Below are 24,391 nucleotides of genomic sequence, written 5' to 3' on the forward strand. Positions count from 1 at the left end.
CTCTTCCCCCACCTTGTCCATCGCCATGGCAACGATTACTGCGAACTGAACTACTAACTGGACTGAACTTTGAGTCATTTTGAAATTGGTCATTTACCCCTAGACAACGATAGAGCTTGATTGATGCTGTTATCTTAATTCTGTGCACATGTGTGGTTATCATTGTTGAATTGTTGCATTTATTATCCTTTCGATTACTGTGTTGCTTGTTTCTTTAATAAAACTTTCTTAGTTCTAGTACTCCAGACTCCAACTGAGTGATCCATTTCTGCTGGTTTGGCAACCCAGTTACGGGGTACGTAACACTTCTAAGATGTGGACAATGAGGATTTGTGACTTCTGCTCTTTACCACTCAAGTTTTAGAAATTCTTAGGCAAATTGTTGGCTCCAAGGGTCCCGTTTTTTTTTAAAAAAGGGATATGGCCTTTTCTGTTTCTTACTGATCAGGAGTGACGGGAACATTGATCCTAACAGGCTGTTGAAGGATAGCGTCCAGGGCTACTATATCAGAGATAGTTGTGGAGGTCTTCAAAATGGACTTCGTCTAGCACATAACTCCTGTAACTATGGTTTACTAAAATTGAATATTCACAGACGTTTTCCACTGCCATGGAAGATGTTTCATTTGGGGTTGAAGCTGTTGCAGGTTACTTTGTTTAAGATATTCCAACTTCCATGCTATTTTAAATATTTTAGTGTACAATCAAAAAACTCAGTTAAGTGTGTAATGTAGGGTAACATAGTTGCAATTTTGAAAGTTCATTTCACACAAAGCCTTTAACAGAGAAAAGCCACTAACCCTATTCTTAACCCTACAGTGATGATACTGTCAAATGCAAAACAATGCTTTCAATATAATTTTTCTTTTATACTGTATCTTAAATCTCTGAATGCAGTTACCACCACAGAGCCAAACATGATGGACAACCTACTTATGGCAAAACTCAAAACCAGTAATGAGAAAAATTATTCAGTCTAAGAAGTTGAACTATTCTAGAATAGTGTTAACTACTTTGGGAGAAATTGCATACTTAATTTTTTAAACAATGCAACGTTATCTTTTACATTGAGCTGAATAACAAGACCCCAGAAGACCTCAAAATCTATCCCCAGATAATACATTTTCTGCACTTCAATGCTCATCAGTATGTAATAAAGAATCACCTAAGATTAGGCATTTAAGAGATAGAATGACACTTGTCACCTTACTCAAGTGGCCAGGGAACCATTGTACATATCCAATTATTCAAGCAAACTACACCCACTACTGAAGCTCGTGTCATCCTTTGACATTGCTGCTGTTCCTTTCCATGCCTTGTGGTGCATCGGGCGGCAAGCTTACCGTTTCTTTAGCATTTTTGCCTATTTTCTACAAGGCCAAGTTGCTAGCTCAACGCTCAACCCAACAGAGATGGAAAGCGTGTAAGGAGCTAGCCAGATTCAAATCTGGGATCACTCACCTTGACCTCCAATGCGGACGCCACTCCATCACCGGCCGGCTATCCTTTGACATAATAAGTTTATACTTATCAGCTAGGTCAAGTACTTCCCACCAGTTTTTAGGGTGAAAACCAATCAATAACCGAATAAACAACAAATTATATTTAACTTCTTTAATACAAAATGGTCACAAATCCATTTTCCTTCTTTAAAAAAAATAATAAAGCCATGTGTCCAAAAAATGTCATAATTGTACAAATTAAAAAGGTAATATTTATACATACAATATCCAAAGCACAAAAAATATAATGGGTTCAAAAAAATAAAACCACATGTTGCTATTAAATCTAACTCCATTGAGTCCATTTAGAAATATCTGGAGATTATGGCCTTCTGTGCTTTTCTCACACTCACAGCTCCACAAGGCTTTGACCCCAAAATGAGAACAATGTGCCTGTATACAAAATCTGTAAAGGCACAATCCAGCACAGAAGAAATTATTTCAAATTAATTTCAGGACAAAGTAAAATAAACCACCATTTGTACTCAAAGTGAAACAGGAACTTCCAATAAGAGATTTAAAATTTGAATTTTACCAAATTAAACACACTATGTAGAATACAATCTCACATAAATGTCACAGGTAACATCAAATAGTTAAACTGAGTCACAACAGACATAAAATCGACCAATTAATTCCCCAGTTTCCCCTCACCCCATGACAATTTAAATTGGTTATAAAACCCAATGGATGCCTTACTTGTACAAATAACAAACAAATGGGCTGTAATCAAACAGTGACGTCCAAATGAACACAAATCAGATGTAGCTGATAAAGACGCAATGTGTGGCCTCGAACACCAGGAGGAGGCAAGGCTGCCTTCATACAGTAGAGATCAGTTAAAATCATGGCAAATGCCTGAAGCAACTCGATTTTAATGTTTTGTTTTATGTCCATGTTCCTTAAACTTTGATCTTGGCATCTGCAACTGGCAAAGGTCCTTTAGTAATCCTATATAAATGATAAATTTTAAAAAATTACATCAAGAATCAAAATACCCAACATATTTTCACAACTAAGCATATTATCTAGATCAGATAAAATGACCTGAGAGTGAAAGACAGAACAACTTTACATTGAACTACTACTGAAGCTTGGAGATTCACTTTGAATGTTAAATAGTGACTTGCAGTAATCGGTGAAAGATCAATTTAACAGCACATCTAATTATTTAAAAAATGGTTCCAAAATAATTCTTTCCACCCTGACTTAATTTATGTTTCATTGCTAGTGTAAAAATATACCAGTGGCATGCAAAGGTTTGGGCACCCCTGGTCAAAATTTCTATTACTGTGAATAGTTAAGTGAGTAAAAGATGAACTGATCTCCAAAAGTCATAGTTAAAAGATGAAACATTCTTTTCAACATTTTAAGCAAGATTGGAGTATTATTTTTGTTTTGTACAATTTTAGAATGAAAAAAAGGAAAGGAGCACCATGCAAATGTTTGGGCACCCCAAGAGATTTGAGCTCTCAGATAACTTTTGCCAAGGTCTCAGACCTTAATTAGCTTTTTAGGACTAAATACTGACCATACTGACCCTGCATGGTCAGTACTTAGTAACACCCCCTTTGGCAAGTATCACAGTTTGTAAACGCTTTCTGTAGCCAGCTAAGAGTCTTTCAATTCTTGTTTGGGGGATTTTCACCCATTCTTCCTTGCAAAAGATTTCTAGTTCTGTGAGATTCTTGGGCTGTCTTGCATGCACTGCTCTTTTGAGGTCTATCCACAGATTCTCGATGATGTTTAGGTCAGGGGACTGTGAGGGCCACGGCAAAACCTTCAGCTTGCGCCTCTTGAGGTAGTCCATTGTGGATTTTGAGGTGTGTTTAGGATCATTATCCTGTTGTAGAAGCCATCCTCTTTTCATCTTCAGCTTTTTTAGAGATGGTGTGATGTTTGCTTCCAGAATATGCTGGTATTTAATTGAATTCATTCTTCCCTCTACCAGTGAAATGTTTCCCGTGCCACTGGCTGCAACACAAGCCCAAAGCATGATCCATCCACCCCCGTGCTTAACAGTTGGAGAGGTGTTCTTTTCATGAAATTCTGCTCCCTTTTTTCTCCAAACATACCTTTGCTCATTGCGGCCAAAACGTTCTATTTTAACTTCATTAGTCCAGAGGACTTGTTTCCAAAATGCATCAGGCTTGTTTAGATGTTCCTTTGCAAACTTCTGACACTGAATTTTGTGGTGAGGACGCAGGAAAGGTTTTCTCCTGATGACTCTTCCATGAAGGTCATATTTGTGCAGGTGTCGCTGCACAGAAGAACAGTACACCACCACTCCAGAGTCTGCTAAATTTTCCTGAAGGTCTTTTGCAGTCAAATGGGGGTTTTGATTTGCTTTTCTAGCAATCCTATGAGCAGTTCTCTTGGAAAGTTTTCTTGGTTCTCCAGACCTCAACCTGACCCCCACCGTTCCTGTTAACTGCCATTTCTTAATTACATTACAAACTGAGGAAACGGCTACCTGAAAACGCTTTGCTATCTTCTTATAGCCTTCTCCTGCTTTGTGGACATCAATTATTTTAATTTTCAGACTGCTAGGCAGCTGCTTAGAGGAGCCCATGGCTGCTGAATGTTGGGACAAGGTTTGAGGAGTCAGGGTACTTATAAAGTTTTGAAATTTGCATAACCTGACCTTTCCTAATGATGACTGTCAACAAGCCATAGCTTCGCGCCCCTTTCCTTTTTTGTTATTTTGAAACTGTAAAAGATGGAAATAAAAAAGTAATATTGCTTAAAACATTGAAGAAATGTGTCATTTTTAAACTTATGCCTTTTGGAAATCAGGTCATCTTTTACTCGCTTAGCTATTCACAGTAACAGAAATTTTGACCAGGGGTGCCCAAACTTTTGCATGCCACTGTATTTTTAGTTCACAAAATTAACCTAAAATGCATAATTAGTATTTCTTAATGCTATCCATGTGGTATTGATGGTCCTCGAGTGCTACTGGATTAGAGTTTCCAGTATTTACGCCTAATGACAAAAGTGCAATATATTTCCCAGTTCCGAGGATAACACTCTTTCCTTTACGGCTGATGTCTTTATTCTAGAATCAATCAGACAATAGTTTTGAGGTATATTGTTCAAGATCCAATATGTAAAATGAAAGCTTGCTTTGGTAGAGTCAGGGATGGTGGAATGGCAGCCTATCATGCTGCTGCTTTGTTCTGGATGGTTGCAGTTTCTTCATCCTGTTGCACTCATTTAGAAAACTGGAGAGTATACCATCATACTCCTGGCTTGTGCTTTGTGGGAGCCATACTCTGCAAAATACCCAGTCACTGAACTTCCCTTGCAGGGTCAGTCTTTATGTAAGCTCATCCAATTAAGCTTCTGGTTATTGGCAACCCTCAGAACCCTTGATGATGGAAGATTTGATGATGGTAAGACATTGAAGAGTTTGATAGATTCTGCCTTGCTGATATTGCTCATTCTCTGGCACAAGGTGTTATGATTATTTCTTGGTCCTGATTTCTGACTCTGGGCGAGTTTGCACATTGTTCTGTTACCACATGAAATACCTACAAGTGCTCCTGTTTCCTTCTGCATCACAAAGACCTGCTGATTGCTTGGCCACCTAGCTAACAGACCCTTGTGCAAGTGAGTCAGGGCAGGTGAGCCAATAGGGTGTTGAGTACATTGCAGAGAAATGGGTGGAGAAGAGGAGTTAACAACCAGCATTGCTTTAAAAACCAGCATGGACTGAATAGTCTCTTTCTGATAGAAATAACATTAACAATGAAATGATCTATTTCAACTGCTACAACAATTGTTGGGGAGGAGAGAGAGGCTTCGGGATTCTAACGTTTTTACTATCATTCATTCTTTGGGGCACTCTTCTGTTTTCATGGATGTCTACGAAGAACAAGAATTTCAGGATGCATATTGTATACAATTCTCTGATATTAAACAGAACTATTGAGCTATTGCCAGATACAATGCTAGACAGTAGGGAGTTTTCCCCTAGGTTTCAAATGTCTCCAGTTTTACTTGGACTCCTTCATGCCACTCAATTGGATTACGCCAAAATACCACAGACATCTTACTTTACCTCTGGAATTAAGTTCCTTTGCATCATAGCCTGGAATAAATGATGCTGGCAGAACAGATAGTGTTAGTTAGATCTGTTAGTGAGAAAATGGTGGCAGACAACAATGTTGATGATACCTTTGCCAATGGGACAATAATTAACTGGATTTGATTTTCTGGTTTTCTGGACGGGACATACTTGGGCATCATTTTATATCATAAATATAATTGTTCTGCTGTAATGTGGCTATAACTGTAACTAGTTCTTGGGTATCCACTGCTTTTAGTTGTTTTTCGATATCATGGACTGAACTGAATTTGGCAAAAGACCAGCTGTGAAACACAGCGGAAATTCAGGAACAACAGAGGTGAATTGATCAGTTCTCCTTGCTAAGGGCAGTTTCACGTACTTCTTCATCCTGGTCTTCTGCAACAAAGCTGGGGTGTTCTGCTACCTTTGAAATCTGTCCACTTCTGAGGTGCTTAATTATCCACCACTATTCACTACTGGGGTACAGAGAAAGCATTGTTATCTCCGATTGTTAAGATTATAAACTAGGTAACATACTTCACCTTCAGCTACTTCCATCTGAAATCAATTCACTCCCTCATTTTAGATCACAGAGATACTCCACAACATTCTAAAACTTGGCAAGATAAATAATACAAGTTGTACTTACACTTCTTGGCTTTTTATTCAGCTTGATATCAATCCTATAATTAAAATCAGAATATTTGACATTGTTACTTGAAAAATCACACTTACCATCCATTGATATCAACAGCAACAACCAGAACATCAAACCATTTATTTCAGTTTATAACTTGTTTCTCCTTAAATGGTTATTCTATTTCAGTTTATTTCTTGGCCTCTTACCAGCCCCGTAACTAAAACAGCATCTTGTACAAACTAACGTTTAAAGTTATTTCACTGTCACCTTTCCAAATCGAAAGTTGGGTCACAATGTTGAGAGAACAGAACATGATAAATTCTGTCAATTATATAGATCAAATGTATAGTTAGGGCCGAAAGTTATTGTTATGTTTTACATTTTCCGAAACTGACAGGACTAAAGCCAAAGAGTTCAAAAAGTAGCACATAGGAGAGGAAGAAAGGGAACTTAATGTCATCTGGCCATTGCTGGAGGTTGGAATCATAGACTAAAATTTTCCTATTTGAACTCATTTTGAATCTTACACTACAACTTGGCTAATCTGGTTCACGGTCAAATTATGAGTTGTGGACATACTGTACATCCACCAGAAAATGAATAAAACTCAATCATTTTGCGGATGCATAAGGGTTATTTGGATCTCATTAATAGCAGCTGTATCTGACTCAAGAGTCTAAAATAGCAAAACTTGTAGAGGCACTAAAAATTTAATTCATCTCAAAATGGCTATTTATTAAGGTGCTCTTTTCCAGGGCAAAGTATTAAGACATCCAACCAATACACTGAAACAGCCACAGAAAATCATGCTGATCAACGTCAACTTGAAATGCAAAACGATAAAATATAACTTTATACATGCTCACATATTTAGACACAGGTTCTAATATTTATATACTTGCTATGCAATGTTAAATATCAAAATGACACACACTAGAAACAAAATTCTTCAATAAACCATTTTATACCCAAGGATTTTATTTGCAATCAGTATCATTCAAGTTCAAATAAAGATGAAAAAGACCTAACTTAAGGATTTGTGGGAAATTATTAATATCCACAGTCCTGCTTGCTTTGTAATTTGCATTAAGGTGCTTATCTGTCTTTTTCTATAAAGATATTCTTACTTAACTTACTGAAGGGTATTTATAGTATTTTTCCAAAGCTGCAGAATTATGAAAAATACATTGATCAATGCTGAAATACATGCATCACTAGTGAGATGAAACAACTGTGGAGTGCAAACAGTATACAGCTTGGACACATATTCTGCTCACCAGCAGAGGTTCCTACACTTGCTCATAAGTCTCAATGACTGACAAACCATTTATTAGGAGATTTAATACAAAGTTCACTCAGTATTATATCATCATCCTTATGCACAGAATATATCCTGAACACAAGAAGAATTTAGTGTTTGGTAATCTATATACAATTATATATCAGTGAGTATTCAATCCTAAAACTACTGGCAAAAGATACTTCCATAAATGTCTACAGTCTACACATCACAGTAAAGGGGAATACTGGAAAAGAGACAGCACATATACTGACAGAAAGCAAACTTACTCAAAGTCATAATCAAACATGCCAGATGGGCTTGATGGTAGCATAAAGGAGGAAAGAAAGCAACACGTTAACATATCAATTATCCAAACCAGAGTCTCAACCTTTTTTAAATATACAATTTTTAGCAAAAAGGCAAGAGACTACTGGTATTTTGATAAATTTACTGGAGAAACAAATATATCCAAAAATGTTTTCCATTCAACATTTATAAACCCGTAGAAAAAAAATCAGAGGATTTAAAACAAAAACTTATTGCATAGAACAGTAACAGTAATTCTGTCTAATCCATTTAATGTAAAGGCAAAAGAGTTGATGGGTCAGTGAGAAGAGTCCTTGCAACAGACAGACACTAAAACAAAAGCATTACATCTAATACGTTAAATTTAATTTATAAAACTGATTATTTCCAATAAGCTGCTATTCATTTATTATAAAAATTACCAAAGGAAATCCCACGTCACATCATATTTTGTTCCCTACAATCCCAGAAATAGTTGCACAAAACTCATCCACTCTAGCCCACACATCTGAGAATCTCATGAACCTCAAATAATTACCTGTGACGGTTTTTATTTTTCCTTTTCTTGTGACTCCCATGGTGACTGCTGGATGACGTAGAGGAGGCTGCTTTCTGAGGTTTCACGCCCTGCAGGTGTGACCCATCCAATTCCTCAGTGTCCTCCTGGTTGGGTTCATTCTCCTGGTTCTGGAAGTCTGGTGAATTGTCACTTTCTGTCCCACTGCCTGGTTCACCTAACATATTTCACACAGAAAATGTAAGAGATTTTAAAAAAAACATCTGTTAATTCTACTTTTGATAACTACATTCTTCAAAGCACATCAGCACAAAGAATACAATGATCAACCTTAGAAAATGTCATCAAATTTTAAGTATTAGAAATTGTTGCAACAGCTCTTCAGTTTCTAATGGTACAATCAAATACTGCAGACAAAACGTTCACAGTATACATGGTGAACCATGAAAAGTTATATCATACTGTTGACACCATTGGTCCTCGTTTCCCCGCCATGATAAATTAAAAAGCAAATAAAACCAGAAACATATCCAGGTTAGCAGAAATTAATAAAATAAGCAGGTGTCAGAATTGCAATGAATTTAGAAGACTTGTTCAAAGCTTGATGACGTCAATATATTCACTCTTCTACTGAACCAACCTTCCCTGCCTCATTTCCCACAACTACTCAAAACATCTGAGAAAAATTGCCTGCTACAGGTCAATTTCTGCCAATAGATTAAGCATGGTTTTAGACTTACGTTTTTCCACCAGTTGGTCCTGGACACCAGTCAAAGCACTGACTGCCTACAACAAGAGAGGGATCGAACAATAATACTAAATAGACAATACAAAATATATCTGCAAATTTTAAGCATTTTATAATTAGTATTTGAAAAAAAAACTGTTTTACGCACTGCTACTGAGGTAACAGAGGACTTGCTAAAGAGACGTTCCGCTTCTTTAAACTTCCTGTTCCTTCGATCATTCTTACTGTTGGTGTTTCTGAAACAGAAAACAGCTCTCCGTAGGTAAAGCACCCAAGGTAATTGCCATTCAGAACCTTAAGTACATTGTATCATTTACGCAGGTACCCTGATTATAAGATTTTAAAAAAGAGTGCATACAGGGAAAGGGAAAAATAAAATGAAAACAAGTTACCCTCCTTCACCTAAATAGCTGGTTTACACAACTATTGATTATGCTCCCAAAATAAGCGATCCACTTTACATGCTGCACAGGATGAAGTAATTCAGAGATGAATAAAGGAGAAAAAGATGTATTTGCCTTTAGTAGACATTTTTACTTTTGATCTTTGTAATTTTGAACTACGAGATGTATCCTGACACTTATTTGAACAATTGGGATTGTTGATCCACAAATGAATGCTGCAGGTGTGGTTAAAACTGGCTTTCCCGCAAGGTGCTGCCATTAGTCAATAACTTGCTACATAACTTCAATACAAATTCATACTGGATTAGGTTATAGTTCTGAGAACTTCCAAGCCTCAAAAGAAATCTATTTCATCTTGTATCAATCTGCACTCCTCAGCTGAACACACTGAATTTTATCTGGGTATGATTCCTCAGGCCCTAGAATCCACCTATACCTTTCAATGGTGATTCTTCCCACAACTGTGTTCTGATCTTGTTGCCTCATTATAGGAAGGATGTGTAAGCTTTAGAGGGGGTGCAGAGATTTACCAGGATGCTGCCTGAACTAGAGGACATGTCTTATGAAGATAGAGTGAGCTGGAGTGAAGGAGGATGAGAGGTGATTTGATTGAGGTGTACAATATAAGGGGCACAGATAGAGTAGATAGCCAAGGACTTTTTCTCAGGGTAGAAATAGCTTATACAAGGGGCATAATTTTAAGGTGACTGGAGGAACACATAGGAGGGATGTCAGAGGTAAGTTCTTTACACAGAGTGGTGAGTGAGTGGTCAGGGGTGGTTGTAGAGGCAGGTACATAAACAGCATTTAAGAAACACTGAAATCAGCACATGGATGATAGAAAAATGCAGGGTTTATGTAGGAGCAGAGGGTTAAATTTCTCTCAGAGCATGTTAAAAGGTTGACACAACACCGAAGGCCTGGTACTGTGGCGTAATGTTCCATGTTTTATCAACTCAAGCATTCAAATATTAGTAAACTCTTCATTACGGGAATAGCAGTAGAGCCTAGCTCTATTCAACAGCAGGGTGATTGAGAACACAAGACCAGCTGTACAATTCCCTAAACTGTGGTCCAATAGTCCTGAGATCAAGTTTACTTATCCAAGTACTACCCTGTATGGGTTGAACCCAAGATACCTCATGGCTCTATTTCATACCAGTTTGTTACTATGTAAAGTCTTATTCAAGAGATTCATTTGGAGTTTCTTTGTACACTCATAACAGTCTTCACTCAGAATAAGCAAATCTTAAAAATGGAACATACACTCACTTTATAAGGTACATCTGCTCATTAATGTAAATATCTAATCAGCCAATTATGTGGCAGAAACTTAATGCAGACATGGTCAAAAGGTTCAGTTGTTGTTGTTCAGACCAAACATCAGAATGGGGAAGAAATGTAATCCAAGTGACTTTGACCATTGCTACAAGACAGGGTATTTTCAATATCTCAGAAACTGCTGACCTCTTGGGTTTTTTTTTCCCACACAACAGTTTCTAGAATTTGCAGAAACAGTGCGAAAACAAAAAAAATCCAGATTTATGTGCAAAAGTGCCTTATTAATGAGAGAAGTTAAAGGAGAATGGTCAGACTGGTTCAAGCTGACAGGATGGCGATAGTAACTGAAATAACCAGGCATTACAACAGTGGTACGTAGTAGAGTATCTCTGATCGCACAAGATGTTGAATCTCAAAGTACATGGGGTACAGCAGCAGAAGACTACAAACATACATTCAGGGGCCACTTTATTAGGTACAGGAGATATCTAATAAAGTGGACACTGAGTGTATATGGTCCATGGACATGATACGAGATTCTTTTAAGGCCCAAACAATATAAACTTTACATTTTTTTAATTTGGGAAATTCACAGTAGCTACAATACATTATACATCTGGAACAGATTAAATTTTTTTAAAAGCCAAGAAAATTCATCACTGCAGAATATATGGAAACCTCAGAATAATAAAAAATTGTCAATGATTTAAGAGCACTATTGAAAAGCTCTTCCTGGTAAACATACTTCTGATTGGTTAAATAACGATCCCATCCTCGAATGATATTCCCATACATCTGAGTATCTTCCAAATAGCTTCCCTCAAAGGCATAGATCTGCCGTTCAAGGTTTGCCAAAGTCTCCTATAAAAAGAATAAATTAACTGTTAAAACTGTGGGAGAACAAAAATTCTCTTGTTTTGCAATGTAATGCAGTGAGCACGGGTAAATTTCAGAAATGGGATAGAAAATTAAATGCTTCATATTCTCTACATCTTCTGATTAAATCTTATACAAATACCTAATGCATGACTTTACAAAGGTACAGAAAAGGAATATAAAGATCAATTATTGAAAATTCTGAATGGAAAATTAGTCTCATTGTAGGCATACATTTTAGCTATAAAACTTCTAATTAAGACCTAGATTCTAGTAATCAAAAGTATGCACTTGGATATGGAGAATATAATTTAACACTTTACACAATTCAGGAATTTTATACTAGTCATGCAGCTGATCAACACAGGTTTACCAAAACACCATTGCTGTACCAGAAGAAATAAGGACAGACTAGAAACAACAGGAATTCTGCAGATGCTGGAAATTCAAGCAACACACATAAAAGTTGCTGGTGAACGCAGCAGGCCAGGCAGCATCTCTAGGAAGAGGTGCAGTCGATGTTTCAGGCCGAGACCCTTCGTCAGGACTAACTGAAGGAAGAGTGAGTAAGGGGTTTGAAAGTTGGAGGGGGAGGGGGAGATCCAAAATGATAGGAGAAGACAGGAGGGGGAGGGATGGAGCCAAGAGCTGGACATGTGATTGGCAAAAGGGATACGAGAGGATCATGGGACAGGAGGTCCGGGAAGAAAGACAAGGGTTGGGGGGGACCCAAAGGAAGGGCAAAGGGTATATTCAGAGGGACAGAGGGAGAAAATTGAGAGTGAGAAAAAGAATGTGTGTATAAAAATAAGTAACAGATGGGGTACGAGGGGGAGGTGGGGCATTAGCGGAAGTTAGAGAAGTCGATGTTCATGCCATCAGGTTGGAGGCTACCCAGACGGAATATAAGGTGTTGTTCCTCCAACCTGAGTGTGGCTTCATCTTTACAGTAGAGGAGGCCGTGGATAGACATGTCAGAATGGGAATGGGATGTGGAATTAAAATGTGTGGCCACTGGGAGATCCTGTTTTCTCTGGCGGACAGAGCGTAGGTGTTCAGCAAAGCGGTCATTCCCAAATGGATATTCCCAAATAAACAGGGCTAACCTGTTCCAATTGCTTAAAAACATGGGATTTAATTGGATATAGAGAAAAAATATTTTAACTGGTGCAATCTTGAAAATGCTTCAAACTGGAGATTAACCATTTAAGGCTGAAATCAGGAATTCCAATTGTATACACGGGTTTCCCAAAACGCAAAACTGTCTTTGCCAAAAGGCAACGGATACTACAACAAAGAAATTTCAAGAGATGCAAACGTATGAATTAGGATCAGGACATTCTCTAGGTTTCATCTGCACTAATATCATGGCTGTCTGCAAGCTCCACTCTGCATTCCCATTTGTCCAGCACAAACTATTACATCCTTGGAAAGAATCTATCCTCTGCCTGAAACAAGCTAGAGGTTCAAGACCCTCTCAGGAAAAACATTCACCATCTCTACCTTCATTTTTTTTTAATATCACCTCTGGTCTTAGCTTCTCGCTTGAGAAGAAACATCCTCCTCACCCTTTCAAAACATCTCAGGAACTTATGTTAATCAGTTCTCTCTGACTTTTCTTTACAAAACCACCTTATTCAACATTTTCTCACAAGTCAACCCGCCCGATTCACTTATCAACCTGGTAAACTCCTGAACGACTTACAACGTATTTCTGCCATTCCCTACATCAGAAATCAATGCTATATATAGTATTCTAAACATGGTCTCACTAACACCCTAACTGAGACATGACTTTCTGACTTTTGTATTCAATTCCCTTACAGGTAAACAATAATATTCATTACCTTTCCCGCTTATCTGTAATAGCTGCACACTTGCCTTCTGAGACTGTGTACGAGGACACCTGGATCCTTCTGCATATCAGAGATCTGTAATCACTTACCAGACTGCTTTTAATTGATTCTGCCAAAAGTAGTTATAAAAATTTTGTAAGCATGGGCATCAAAGGAAACAGAATTGCGGTTGCTCAGGAGTTCAGTGAAAGGCCATTTATTCTACAGTGACTGAACAACTTATCCTTGTTCCTCTGTCTTTTATGGCAATGCTGAGGAAACTGCAATAAGGAAAAACTGCTGCTGTAAGTGTTAGCAGGGTGCAACAAATAAAACAGACTTGAGTACTGACCATTCACAAACAAGAGAAAATCTGCAGATGCTAGAAATCTGAGCAACACACACAAAATGCTGGAGAAACTCAGCAGGCCAGGCAGCATCTAGGATAGGGTTGTCAAACTCATTTTAGGTCACCGGCCGGATTGGGCAAAATGCAACTTCATGCTGCCGGATCGGTTGTGCACACGTGAACACACGTGAGCGTGCTCCAACAGCTTTTGTTGCCTTCATTTTTTCAACCTGCTCTCATGTGTCTCAGTCTCTGCTATAACTACAAAGTGTTCCACTTTACAAATTTCGTTTCTTATGAAGATTGCCTAGCAAGCATTATTTTTATGATTGGTATTAACTTACAGTCATAGGCTACAAGGAAGTTGTGATGAGAGAGAGAAAAAGCGATGCTATTTCGGCTAAGATTGCTTTGGGAGACACACCCTTTCCATTAATAAACCATTTGAAATCCAACATTAGCAGACACAAATGTAGACCTAACAAAACAAATTGTAAGTGTAGGCTACACAACTGCACCTATTTTTTATTAGCCTGCTTCCAGCAATCAAACTCAGACAATGAACAGTTAGCCCCTAATTTTTTATTGAAGTGATCACATTTACAATAATAGAATAGTCAGAAAATGAATGAATCACAATATTATGACACTCAATATTTCATAATGCATTTTGTTTACATGTCGCAGTGCATCGAATAGTGTCAACTCATTTTTCACTTGCTGCTTCCAGACACCTGTCCCAGGTATTGATAGAATGAGTCCAGACCCACAGTCTCAACTTTATATTTCAAAGCCGAGTTACATTGAATTTCAATTAGTTCAATTTGGAGTTCGTCTGGCACATCTGATGCTGCGTTGATGGCAAATGGCGAGCAAAATAGTGAGAATTCCTTCTCGAGCTGAGTGAAGACTTGGAAACGATTCTGAAACTCACTTTTCAGCAGTGATATTTTGTCCTTGTACCTGTTCATGTTGTCACTTGCTTGTTACATACACCTGTTGGGGTGCATTCTCCAGTTACCTTATAAGGTAACCGTAGCCTACAGCAACATTCCCATGAGCGACACGCACAGACTGCAAAGAGGGGAAATAAGCTGGGTTACTCTGGGATAGTTGCATCTCCCACAGGCCTAATTTAATTTGAAAGGCACGAGTGCCATTGTAGTATTCTGTAACAAGTTTATTGCGGCCTTGCATGTTAACATTAAGCACATTTAAGTGCTCTGTTATATCCACCAAAAATGCAAGATCATGAGGCCAGTCTGGGTCATCCAACTCTGCCACTGGCTTCCCTTTCTCGTTCATGAAGTCCAATTTCCGCACGTAATTGAAAAAAACGTTTGATCACAACCCCACTGCTCAACCAGCAGACTTCAGTGTGGTAGGGTAGGCCGTGTCCAATATTACTTTCAGACAAAAGAGTGTCAAATTGCCAATGATTGAGTCCCTTAGCTCTAATAAAATTAAACGTTTTGATTACTCCATCCAGGACATTGTCCATTTTCAGGCTCCTGCTACATAACGCCTCTTGCTGTACAATACAACGAAAACTCCTGCTCTGGATTCCCTGTCTGAACTTTCTCTCTGAGTTTCACAACAACTCCTGCCTTTTTCCCGACCATGGACGGTGCGCCATCTGTTGCCACGCTGACAGCGCGACTCCAGTCAACCCCAGGCCTCGACGAGGCTGGAGAAAACGTCGTTCACCATTGTGGTGTTTGTCATGGGCACCATCTCCACAAACTCCTCGGTTACTGTCAAAGATACAGCAACACCACGAATAAATATTCCCAATTGAGTTACATCAATCATGTCAGTGCTCTCATCAATTGCAATAGAGAAGGCAATAAATGACTTCACTTTATCTTTTAGTTGACCGTTCAAATCTCCTGCAAGGTCCCCGATTCTCTCTGCTACAGTATTTCTTGACAAGCTGACATTACCAAAAGCCTGTCTCTTCTCAGGGCACACCAGCTCTGCCGCAGTCAGCATGCATGCTTTGATGAATTCCCCCTCTGAGTATGGCTTCGACGCAGCAGCTATTTGTTGGCAATAATACAGCTGGACTTGACAGCTCCATCATGAGTCTGTCAACTTTTGGTGAGCACTGATTGCCGTTCTGAATCGTCCTGCGTACTTGTCATATTTTTCTCCGTGTGACGTCTCATAGTGTCATTTGATATTGTACTCTTTTGCCACAGCCACTTGTTGCCACTCAAGTTTGCCGTTGACCTCACAGAAGAAAAAACGATCTTTCCAATTATTGTTGAATATCCGACCTTCGTTGTCAACTTTTCTTTTCTTGGAAAGCATTTTGAACCACAGCAGCAAACAGTCTCAGCTTTGCTACAGGTGTTACTTACCTGAGTACTCTGTGTGTTTATACTGTGTCTGACGTCATAAGTGGGGCCCTAGTGGTCTTCAATGCAGGGTGGTACTCCTTCCTCCACGCTTCACAGTTGGGAAGAGGTTTTGGTGTTGGTGTGCAGGGCCCTTTTCCCTCCAGACGTGTGCATTTCTGCCAATCAGTTCAATTTTTGTCTCATCTGTCCACAGAACATTGTCCCAGAAGCGTCGGGGAACATCCAGGAGGTCTTTTGCAAACTTGAGAGGTGCAGCAATGCTTTTTTTTACAGCAGTGGTTTCCTCTGTGGTGTCTTTCCATGAACACCATTCTTGTTCAGTGTTTTTCTTCTAGTGGACACATGAACAGAGACTTTAGCAAGTTCCAGAGATTTCTGCAGGTCTTTAGCTGTTACCCTTGGGTTCTTTTTCACCTCCTTCAGCACTGCACATTGAGCTCCTGGTGTGATCTTTGCAGGATGCCCACTCACAGGACGAGTAGCAACAGTACTGAATTTCCTCCATTTGGAGACAATTTCTCTCACTGTGGACTGATAAACACTCGGGTCTTTAGAAATGCTCTTGTAGCCTTTTCCAGCTTCATGCATCTCTATAATTCTTCTTCTAAAGTCCTCTGAAAGTTGCTTTGATTGAAACATGGTGCACATAACCAGATCTTTTTTGAGAAGAGTAGGCTCTCTCAGTAACTTGACTTTGTATTTCTTTTTTATAGGGTAGGGCACCGCTACAATCCATACCCCCAATCTCATCTCATTCATTGGAACACCGGACTCCAAATAGTTTCTGTAGAAGGCGTTACCCCAGAGGTTCACATACATTTTTGAACCTAGTCTGTGATTGTTTAAATGGTGTACCCAGTATTGATGAGAAGTGTTATTAGTTTAGGCAGATAGTGTTGGTCTATTATTGTGACTTACAAACCCCATTTCCAGAAAAGTTGGGATATTTTCCAAAATGCAGTAAAAACAAAAATCTGTGATATGTTAATTCACGTGAACCTTTATTTAACTGACAAAAGTACAAAGAAAAGATCTTCGATAGTTTTACTGACCAACTTAATTGTATTTTGTAAATATACGCAAATTTAGAATTTGATAGCTGCAACACACTCAACAAAAGTTGGGACAGAGTTAAAATAAGATTGAAAAGTGCACAGAATATTCAAGTAACACCGGTTTGGAAGACTCCACATTAAGCAGACTAATTGGTAGCAGGTGAAGTATCATGACTGGGTATAAAAGTAGCATCTATCAAAGGCTCAGTCTTTGCAAGCAAGGATGGGTCGTGGCTCACCCCTTTGTGCCAAAATTCGTGAGAGAATTGTTAGTCAGTTCAAAAGAAACATTTCTCAACGCAAGATTGCAGAGAATTTAGGTCTTTCAACATCTACAGTACATAATATTGTGAAAAGATTCAGAGAATTCAGAGACATCTCAGTGCGTAAAGGGCAAGGTCGGAAACCATTGTTGAATGTGCGTGATCTTCGAGCCCTCAGGCGGCACTGCCTAAGAAACCGTCATGCTACTGTGACAATTATAGCCACCTGGGCTCGGGAGTACTTCGGAAAACCATTGTTACTCAACACAGTCTGTCGCTGCATCCAGAAATGCAACTTGGAACTGTATTATGCAAGGAGGAAGCCATACATCAACTCTATGCAGAAATACCGGCGAGTTCTCTGGGCCCGAGTTCATCTCAGATGGACCGAAAGACTGTGGAACCGTGTGCTGTTGTCAGATGAGTCCACATTTCAGTTAGTTTTCGGAAAAAACGGGCGTTGAGTTCTCCGTGCCAAAGATGAAAACGACCATCCAGATTGTTATTAGCGAAAGGTGTAAAAGCCAGCATCGGTGATGGTATGGGGGTGCATCAGTGCCCACGGCATGGGTGAGTTGCATGTATGTGAAGGTACCATTGACTCTGAGGCGTATATTAGGATTTTAGAGAGACATATGTTGCCATCAAGGCGACGTCTCTTCCCGGGATGACCATGCTTATTTCACCAGGACAATGCCGGACCACATTCTGCACAGGCTACAACAGTGTGGCTTTGTAGACACAGAGTGTGTGTGCTTGACTGGCATGCTGCCAGTCCAGATCTATCTCCTATTGAAAATGTATGGCACATCATGAAGAGGAGAATCAGACAACGGAGACCATTGGCTGTTGAGCAGCTGAAGTCTTATATCAAGCAAGAATGGACAAAATTTCCAATTGCAAATCTACTACAATTAGTATCCTCAGTTCCAAAACGATTAAAATGTGTTATTAAAAGGAAAGGTGATGTAACACAATGGTAAACATGCCTCTGTCCCAACTTTTGTTGAGTGTGTTGCAGCCATCAAATTCTAAATTTGTGTATGTTTACAAAATACAATTAAGTTGGTCAGTTAAACTATTGAAAATCTTTTCTTTGTACTTTTGTCAGTTAAATAAAGGTTCACTTGAATTAACATATCACTGATTTGTGTTTTTATTGCATTTTGGAAAATATCCCAACTTTTCTGGAAATGGGGTTTGTAGATGAAGATCAGACCACATTTTATGAGTAATTCATGCAGAAAATCAGGTAATTGCAAAGGGTTCACAAACCTTTGTTTGCAATTGTATAACTTTGTCTTTTGATTACTTTATGGCCATAAAACATATGAACAGAATTAAACCATTTGGCCCATCAAGTCTGCTCTGCCACTTGATTTAATTTCCCCTCAACGTTATTCTCCTGCCTTCCTCCTATAATCTTTGATGCCCTTATAAACCAAGAAACCATCAACCTCCAATTTAATTATACCCAATGACTTGGCGTCAATGAATTCCACAGATTCACAACAATCTGGCCAGAGAAATTCCTTCTCATTTCTGTTCTAATGGGATGCCCTCCTATTCTGAGGCTGTGCCTTCTAGCTGTAGATTTTCCCCACTATTGGAAGCATCCTCTTCACATCCACTCCAGCAAGGCCTTTCAAGTGGTCATTAGTTTTGACTGAAACACTGACACTGCAACTGGTTACACTTCCCCACAGCTCCAGCAGCCTGTCCTGCAGCGCTGCATTGTGTGGATGGAGACTGCACATTTGCCCTATATCCAATTGCGAACTTCCCCACCTCAGATCAGGTGTTCCAGTTTTCCCCTCACACCCCAGTGCTGCTAGCTGTTAGGTTAAGCTACCGTAAACGTAAACACAGGTGGGAGAATAAGGAAGGTGTGAATAGCCACGTATGAAAGAATAGGTTTCAAGGAAATAAACGGGGAATATAACTGATCCAAGAGCAAGCAGAGATTTGATAAACCAAGCAACCTCCTGTCTTAAGGAAATATGAGAAATACTTCCATTCAGGCTGAGTGACAAAATAAGCAGAAAAATATGCAATTAGGTGATTCACAGTTACGATAATTAGGAATGAAAATTCTAAATACAGTTAACTGCAGAACACACAGTTTCAATAATTTAAGCTGATGGTTGTGAAGAACTGCAAAGCATTACTGATAATTAATTTTCCATTCTGATTCACCTGAAATCCAATTCAAAGCATAGAGTCTGAATTAATCTCATTCCGTACAAGAAAACCTACAAAAACAAACCCTACCAGGCTAAGTGCAATTGCATGCTGTTACCCCACAGACCCAGTGGCCATTGGTCCAATGTTACTAGACTAGAGATGCAGTGCCTGTTGGATGCATATTAATGTTCCAAAGACGCAGTGGCCATTGGTTGAATGCTGTTAGCCTGTAGGTACAGTGTGGTTGGGTGGACGTCGTGGACATTAACATGCAGGGACTATAGGGTGGACATTGTGGACGTTAAGCTGCAGTGTCCATTGGGTGAACATTGTGGTCATTAAGCTGCAGTGACTCTTGGGTGGACGTTGTGGACATTAAAGTCCAGTGACCATTGGGTGGACATTGTGGACATTAAGGTGCAGTGACCATTGGGCAGATGTGGGCATTAAGGTGAAGTGCCCATTGGGTGAACGTTGTGGACACGAAATGCGGAGACCATTTGTTGGACATTAAGGTATGGTGACTGTTGGGTGAACATTGTGGACATTAAGGTGTAGTGATGGTTGGGTGAACGTTGAGGGCATTTAGGTGCAGTGACTGTTGGGTGAACATTGTGGACATAAAATGCAGTGACTGTTGGGTGAACATTGTGGACATAAAATGCAGTGGCCATTGGGTGAACGTTGTGGACATAAAATGCAGTGGCCATTGGGTGAACGTTGTGAACATAAAATGCAGTGACCACTTGGTGGACATTAAGGTGTAGTGATTGTTGGGTGAACATTGTGGACATTAAGGTGTAGTGATTGTTGGGTGAATGTTGTGGACATTAAGGTGTAGTGATTGTTGGGTGAACGTTGTGGACATTAAGGTGTAGTGATTGTTGGGTGAATGTTGTGGACACTTAGGTGCAGTGATTGTTGGGTGGTCATTATGGACACTTAGGTGCAGTGACCATTGGGTGAACGTTGTAGACTTGAAATGCAGTGACCATTTGGTGGACATTAAGGTATGGTGACTGTTGGGTGAACATTGTGGACATTAAGGTGTAGTGATGGTTGGGTGAATGTTGAGGACATTTAGGTGCAGTGACTGTTGGGTGAACGTTGTGGACATTAAGGTGTAGTGATGGTTGGGTGAATGTTGAGGACATTTAGGTGCAGTGACTGTTGGGTGAACGTTGTGGACATTAAGGTGTAGTGATTGTTGGGTGGTCATTGTGGACATTTAGGTGCAGTGACTGTTGGGTGAACATTGTGGACATTAAGGTGTAGTGATGGTTGGGTGAATGTTGAGGACATTTAGGTGCAGTGACTGTTGGGTGAACGTTGTGGACATTAAGGTGTAGTGATTGTTGGGTGAATGTTGTGGACATTAAGGTGTAGTGATTGTTGGGTGGTCATTGCAGACATTTAGGTGCAGTGACTGTTGGGTGAACGTTGTGGACATTAAGGTGTAGTGATGGTTAGGTGAATGTTGAGGACATTTAGGTGCAGTGACTGTTGGGTGAACATTGTGGACGTTAAGGTGCAGTGACCATTGGATGGACATCAAGGTGCGGTGAAGGTTGTGGACATAACATGCAGTGACCATTGGGTGAACGTTATGAACATGAAATGCAGTGACAATTTGGTGGACATTAAGGTGTAGTGATGGTTGAGTGAACATTGTGGATACTTAGGTGCAGTGGCCATTGAGGGCATGAAATGCAGAGACTATTTGGTGGACATTAAGATGTAGTGACCGCAGTGTGGTCATTCTGGACAATAAGGTGTAGTGACTACCCCTGTTGGATGCACACTGTCGGTCCATGTCTGCAGGGCGTGCCGCTGGGCAGCGGTCAGTGGTGGGAGCAGCGCCGGCGAGAGGCGGCAAAGCAACCAGGGAAGGGGGGCGGATGCTGGATGGAGGGAGGGTGGCAGTCAGGGCTGCGAACTTCCCCTCGCCCGGCCCTTCAACACAGCCCGAAGCTTCCCTTTAACCGGAGCCCCGCTTCGCCGATAACTCTCCGCGGGCTCCCGTACTGGCAGCTCCGCCTCTCAGGCCTGGCTCCCGCCGTCTGGCCTGGCCCGGCCTGTACCCGCCTTCCCTCCTCTAAACCGGCTACCGCCACGACGCAAGGTCCCGCCTCTTTCTCGAAGCTTCGCGCCGGCTCCCTGCTTATTAACGGAGAGGGTTTTGTTTTGTTTCGCATCTAACGCCTCTGCACCGCGCTCACCGCCAATTCCTGCTTCCTCTTCACCAGCTCGGCCAGCTCCCGCCGGGTGTCCGGGATCTGCGGTGCCTGCGCCTTGTTGTGCATCGCCATACTGGAGACGAGGAGCGGGAGGCGCCCCAAGCCGAGCCGGACCGAGCTGAACGCTTCTTCAGGCCGCAGTAACTCGGGGCTCGGTGCTCGGCGGACCTCCGGGCAGCAGGGGCCGCCAGCGCGCTGCAGCGCCAGATAGACACGACGCTCAGAACCCGGCGGGCGGACTGCCGCCCTGCAGCGCCGCCGGCAGCACGGGAGGGCACATTGCAGCAGCCGAGCGCGGAAATGACATCCAGGCGCAGCGGCCCCTAGCGCATCAAACTGCTGGAGACACTGAGCGGGTCGGGCAGCGCCTAGGAACATAGTTAATATTTGAGGCCCAACATCCTTCAACAGACCATAGAACAGTACAGCACAGAAAGATTTATTGTCACTATTTAAGTTATTAAATTAAGTATTTTAGAGTCTCATTTTGTAATGGCTAGTCTTAATTAACTTAGTGGGCAGCATGGTGATTTAGCAGTTAGGGTTGCACTTTATAACGCCAGTGATCGGAAGATCACGGTTCAGTTCTTGCTGCCTTCTGTACAGAGTTCCTATGTCCTCCCTGTGACTGCGTAGGTTTCCTCCGGGTGCTCCAGTGTCCTCCCACATCCCAGATGGCATGTGGGTTACTAAGTTGTGGACATGCTGTACTGATTTTCTTTCTCTAAAGATACTTTATTCAGAAATATTACAAAATAAAGTTATTTACATAAAAAAAACGTTTGTTGACTCTGAGTCCTTTTTCAATAAATAAAGTTATTTACAATAAAATTATGCGTTGACTCTCAGTCCATATTCAAATGAAAGATGTTTACAATAGATTGTTCGTTGACTCTCAAACCTTAGTCAAGAATTAAGACTTACTTACAATAAAATTATTAACAATAAAAAAAACCAGCGTTGGCTCTAATTCCTTTTCCAAAGTGACAATTCCAGCCACTCCTGGGGCACCATGTTGATTCATCTATCCACACCGCTGATGAGGGGTGTTCTCCTCCCCACCCAACCCCTCCCACTCCCACAGACGACGAACCTTAAACTGTAGTCCTTCCCCACTGGGCTTTGCGGTCAACACGTACTCCTGCAGGCAAAAATGAGCCAGTCGGCAGCATTCAGTCATGGACATCTCCATGTGCTGGTAGACCACCAAGTTTCGGGCAGACCAAAGAGCATCTTTCACCGAATTGATAATCTGCCAGCAACATCGGATGTTTGTCTCTGTGTGTGTCCCCAGGAACAGCCCGTAGATCACGGAGTCCTCAGTAACGCAGCTGCTGGGCATGAATCTTAACACCGTCCCTTCCATCCTCCTCCACACCTTCTTCGCGAACCCACAGCGTACAAAGAGGTGAGTCACTCACTCCACCCCATTACAGTCCTCCCGCGGGCAACGGGGTGTGGAGATGACGTTCTGGGCGTACAGGAGGGATCTGACTGGGAGGGCGCCTCACACTGCCAGCCAGGCGAGGTCTTTGTGCCTGTTTGTGTGGTCTGGCGATGAGGCAATTTAGATTATGAAGACACGCAGTCCTCTTTTATTGTCATTTAGTAATGCATGCACTAAGAAATGATACAATATTTCCTCCGGTGTGATATCACAAAACACAGGACAGACCAAGACTGAAAAAAAACTAACAAAACCACATAATTATAACATATAGTTACAACAGGGCAACAATACCATAACTTGATGAAGAAAAGTCCATGAGCACAGTAAGAAGTTCAAAGTCTCTCAAATGTCCCACATCTCACGTAGACGGGAGAAGGTGGAAAAACTCTCCCTGCCATACCCGACCACTGTCCAACTCTGAGTTGTCCGAAAACTTCAAGCTCTGATCAGCTCTCCGACACTGAGTACTGAGCGCCATCTCTATCTGAACGATTCGTCCTCCACCTTGGTCGCCAACAGCAGGCAAAGCCAGAGATTTTGAGGCCTTCCCTCCGAAAGATTCCCGACTGCGCAGTAACGACAGCAGCAAATGAGCGTTTCAGAAATTTTTCCAGATGTTCCTCTGTGCTTTCACGTCCATTCTCCATCAAATCAGAATTGTCCACGGCCCCTATTTTACAGATATGATATCATTTTTCACCGGAGGGCTGCGCACACACGGCGCGCTGCTTCTGTCTCCTCCTGCCAAATATACTGGATAGTCTGCTCAGGGAACCACCCCACTGAATCCATCTCATCCTTCTCCTGCAGGACATTACATGCCAACCACTGTCTAATTGCCTTGTGGTCAAAGGCGTTGGCCTGGAAGAACTTTTCTATGAAGGACAGGTATGGAGGCAACGACCAGCTGACAGGGGTGTTGCGCAGGAAAGGGGCCAGACCCATCCTTCGTAGCCAGGGCGACAAGTAGAACCTGGGCACATAGTGGTACTTTGTGCCCACGTATCTGGGATCCACGCACAGCCTG

The 24,391-nt window shown here is 41.0% G+C and overlaps 1 protein-coding gene across 4 annotated transcripts; it reads right to left on the reverse strand.

Moving 5' to 3' along the window:
- Positions 1–1,615: 1,615 nt before the first annotated feature.
- Positions 1,616–22,123, reverse strand: meaf6 (MYST/Esa1-associated factor 6). Of its 4 annotated transcripts, XM_063033759.1 has the most exons (9): positions 21,897–22,123; positions 11,498–11,613; positions 9,216–9,303; positions 9,060–9,105; positions 8,341–8,536; positions 7,784–7,813; positions 6,224–6,257; positions 4,147–4,212; positions 1,616–2,453 (listed from the first exon to the last, which is right to left on the reverse strand). In XM_063033759.1, exons 1-8 carry the CDS (start codon positions 21,984–21,986, stop codon positions 4,165–4,167), a joined length of 648 nt encoding a protein of 215 aa, XP_062889829.1. In that variant the 5' UTR covers positions 21,987–22,123; the 3' UTR covers positions 1,616–2,453; positions 4,147–4,164. The 4 variants fall into 4 exon arrangements, with proteins under 4 accessions (XP_062889829.1, XP_062889830.1, XP_062889831.1 ...); XM_063033760.1 differs by lacking the exon at positions 7,784–7,813 and having other exon boundaries at positions 21,897–22,121; XM_063033761.1 differs by lacking the exon at positions 4,147–4,212 and having other exon boundaries at positions 21,897–22,118.
- Between the last annotated feature and the right edge of the window lie 2,268 nt (positions 22,124–24,391).

Source organism: Mobula hypostoma, chromosome 26 (genome assembly GCF_963921235.1).
Source record: "Mobula hypostoma chromosome 26, sMobHyp1.1, whole genome shotgun sequence".
NCBI lineage: Eukaryota > Metazoa > Chordata > Chondrichthyes > Myliobatiformes > Myliobatidae > Mobula > Mobula hypostoma.

Coding starts and splice junctions, on each gene's coding strand:
- meaf6 (XM_063033759.1), bottom strand. CDS start 21,986: ATGGCGATGCACAACAAGGCGCAGGCACCGCAGATCCCGGACACCCGG. Junction 11,614..21,896: donor AGAGGAAGCAGGAATTGGCG/GTGAGCGCGGTG, acceptor TTCTTTTTATAG/GAGACTTTGGCAAACCTTGA. Junction 6,258..7,783: donor ATGTTTGATTATGACTTTGA/GTAAGTTTGCTT, acceptor TTTTAATTATAG/GATTGATATCAAGCTGAATA.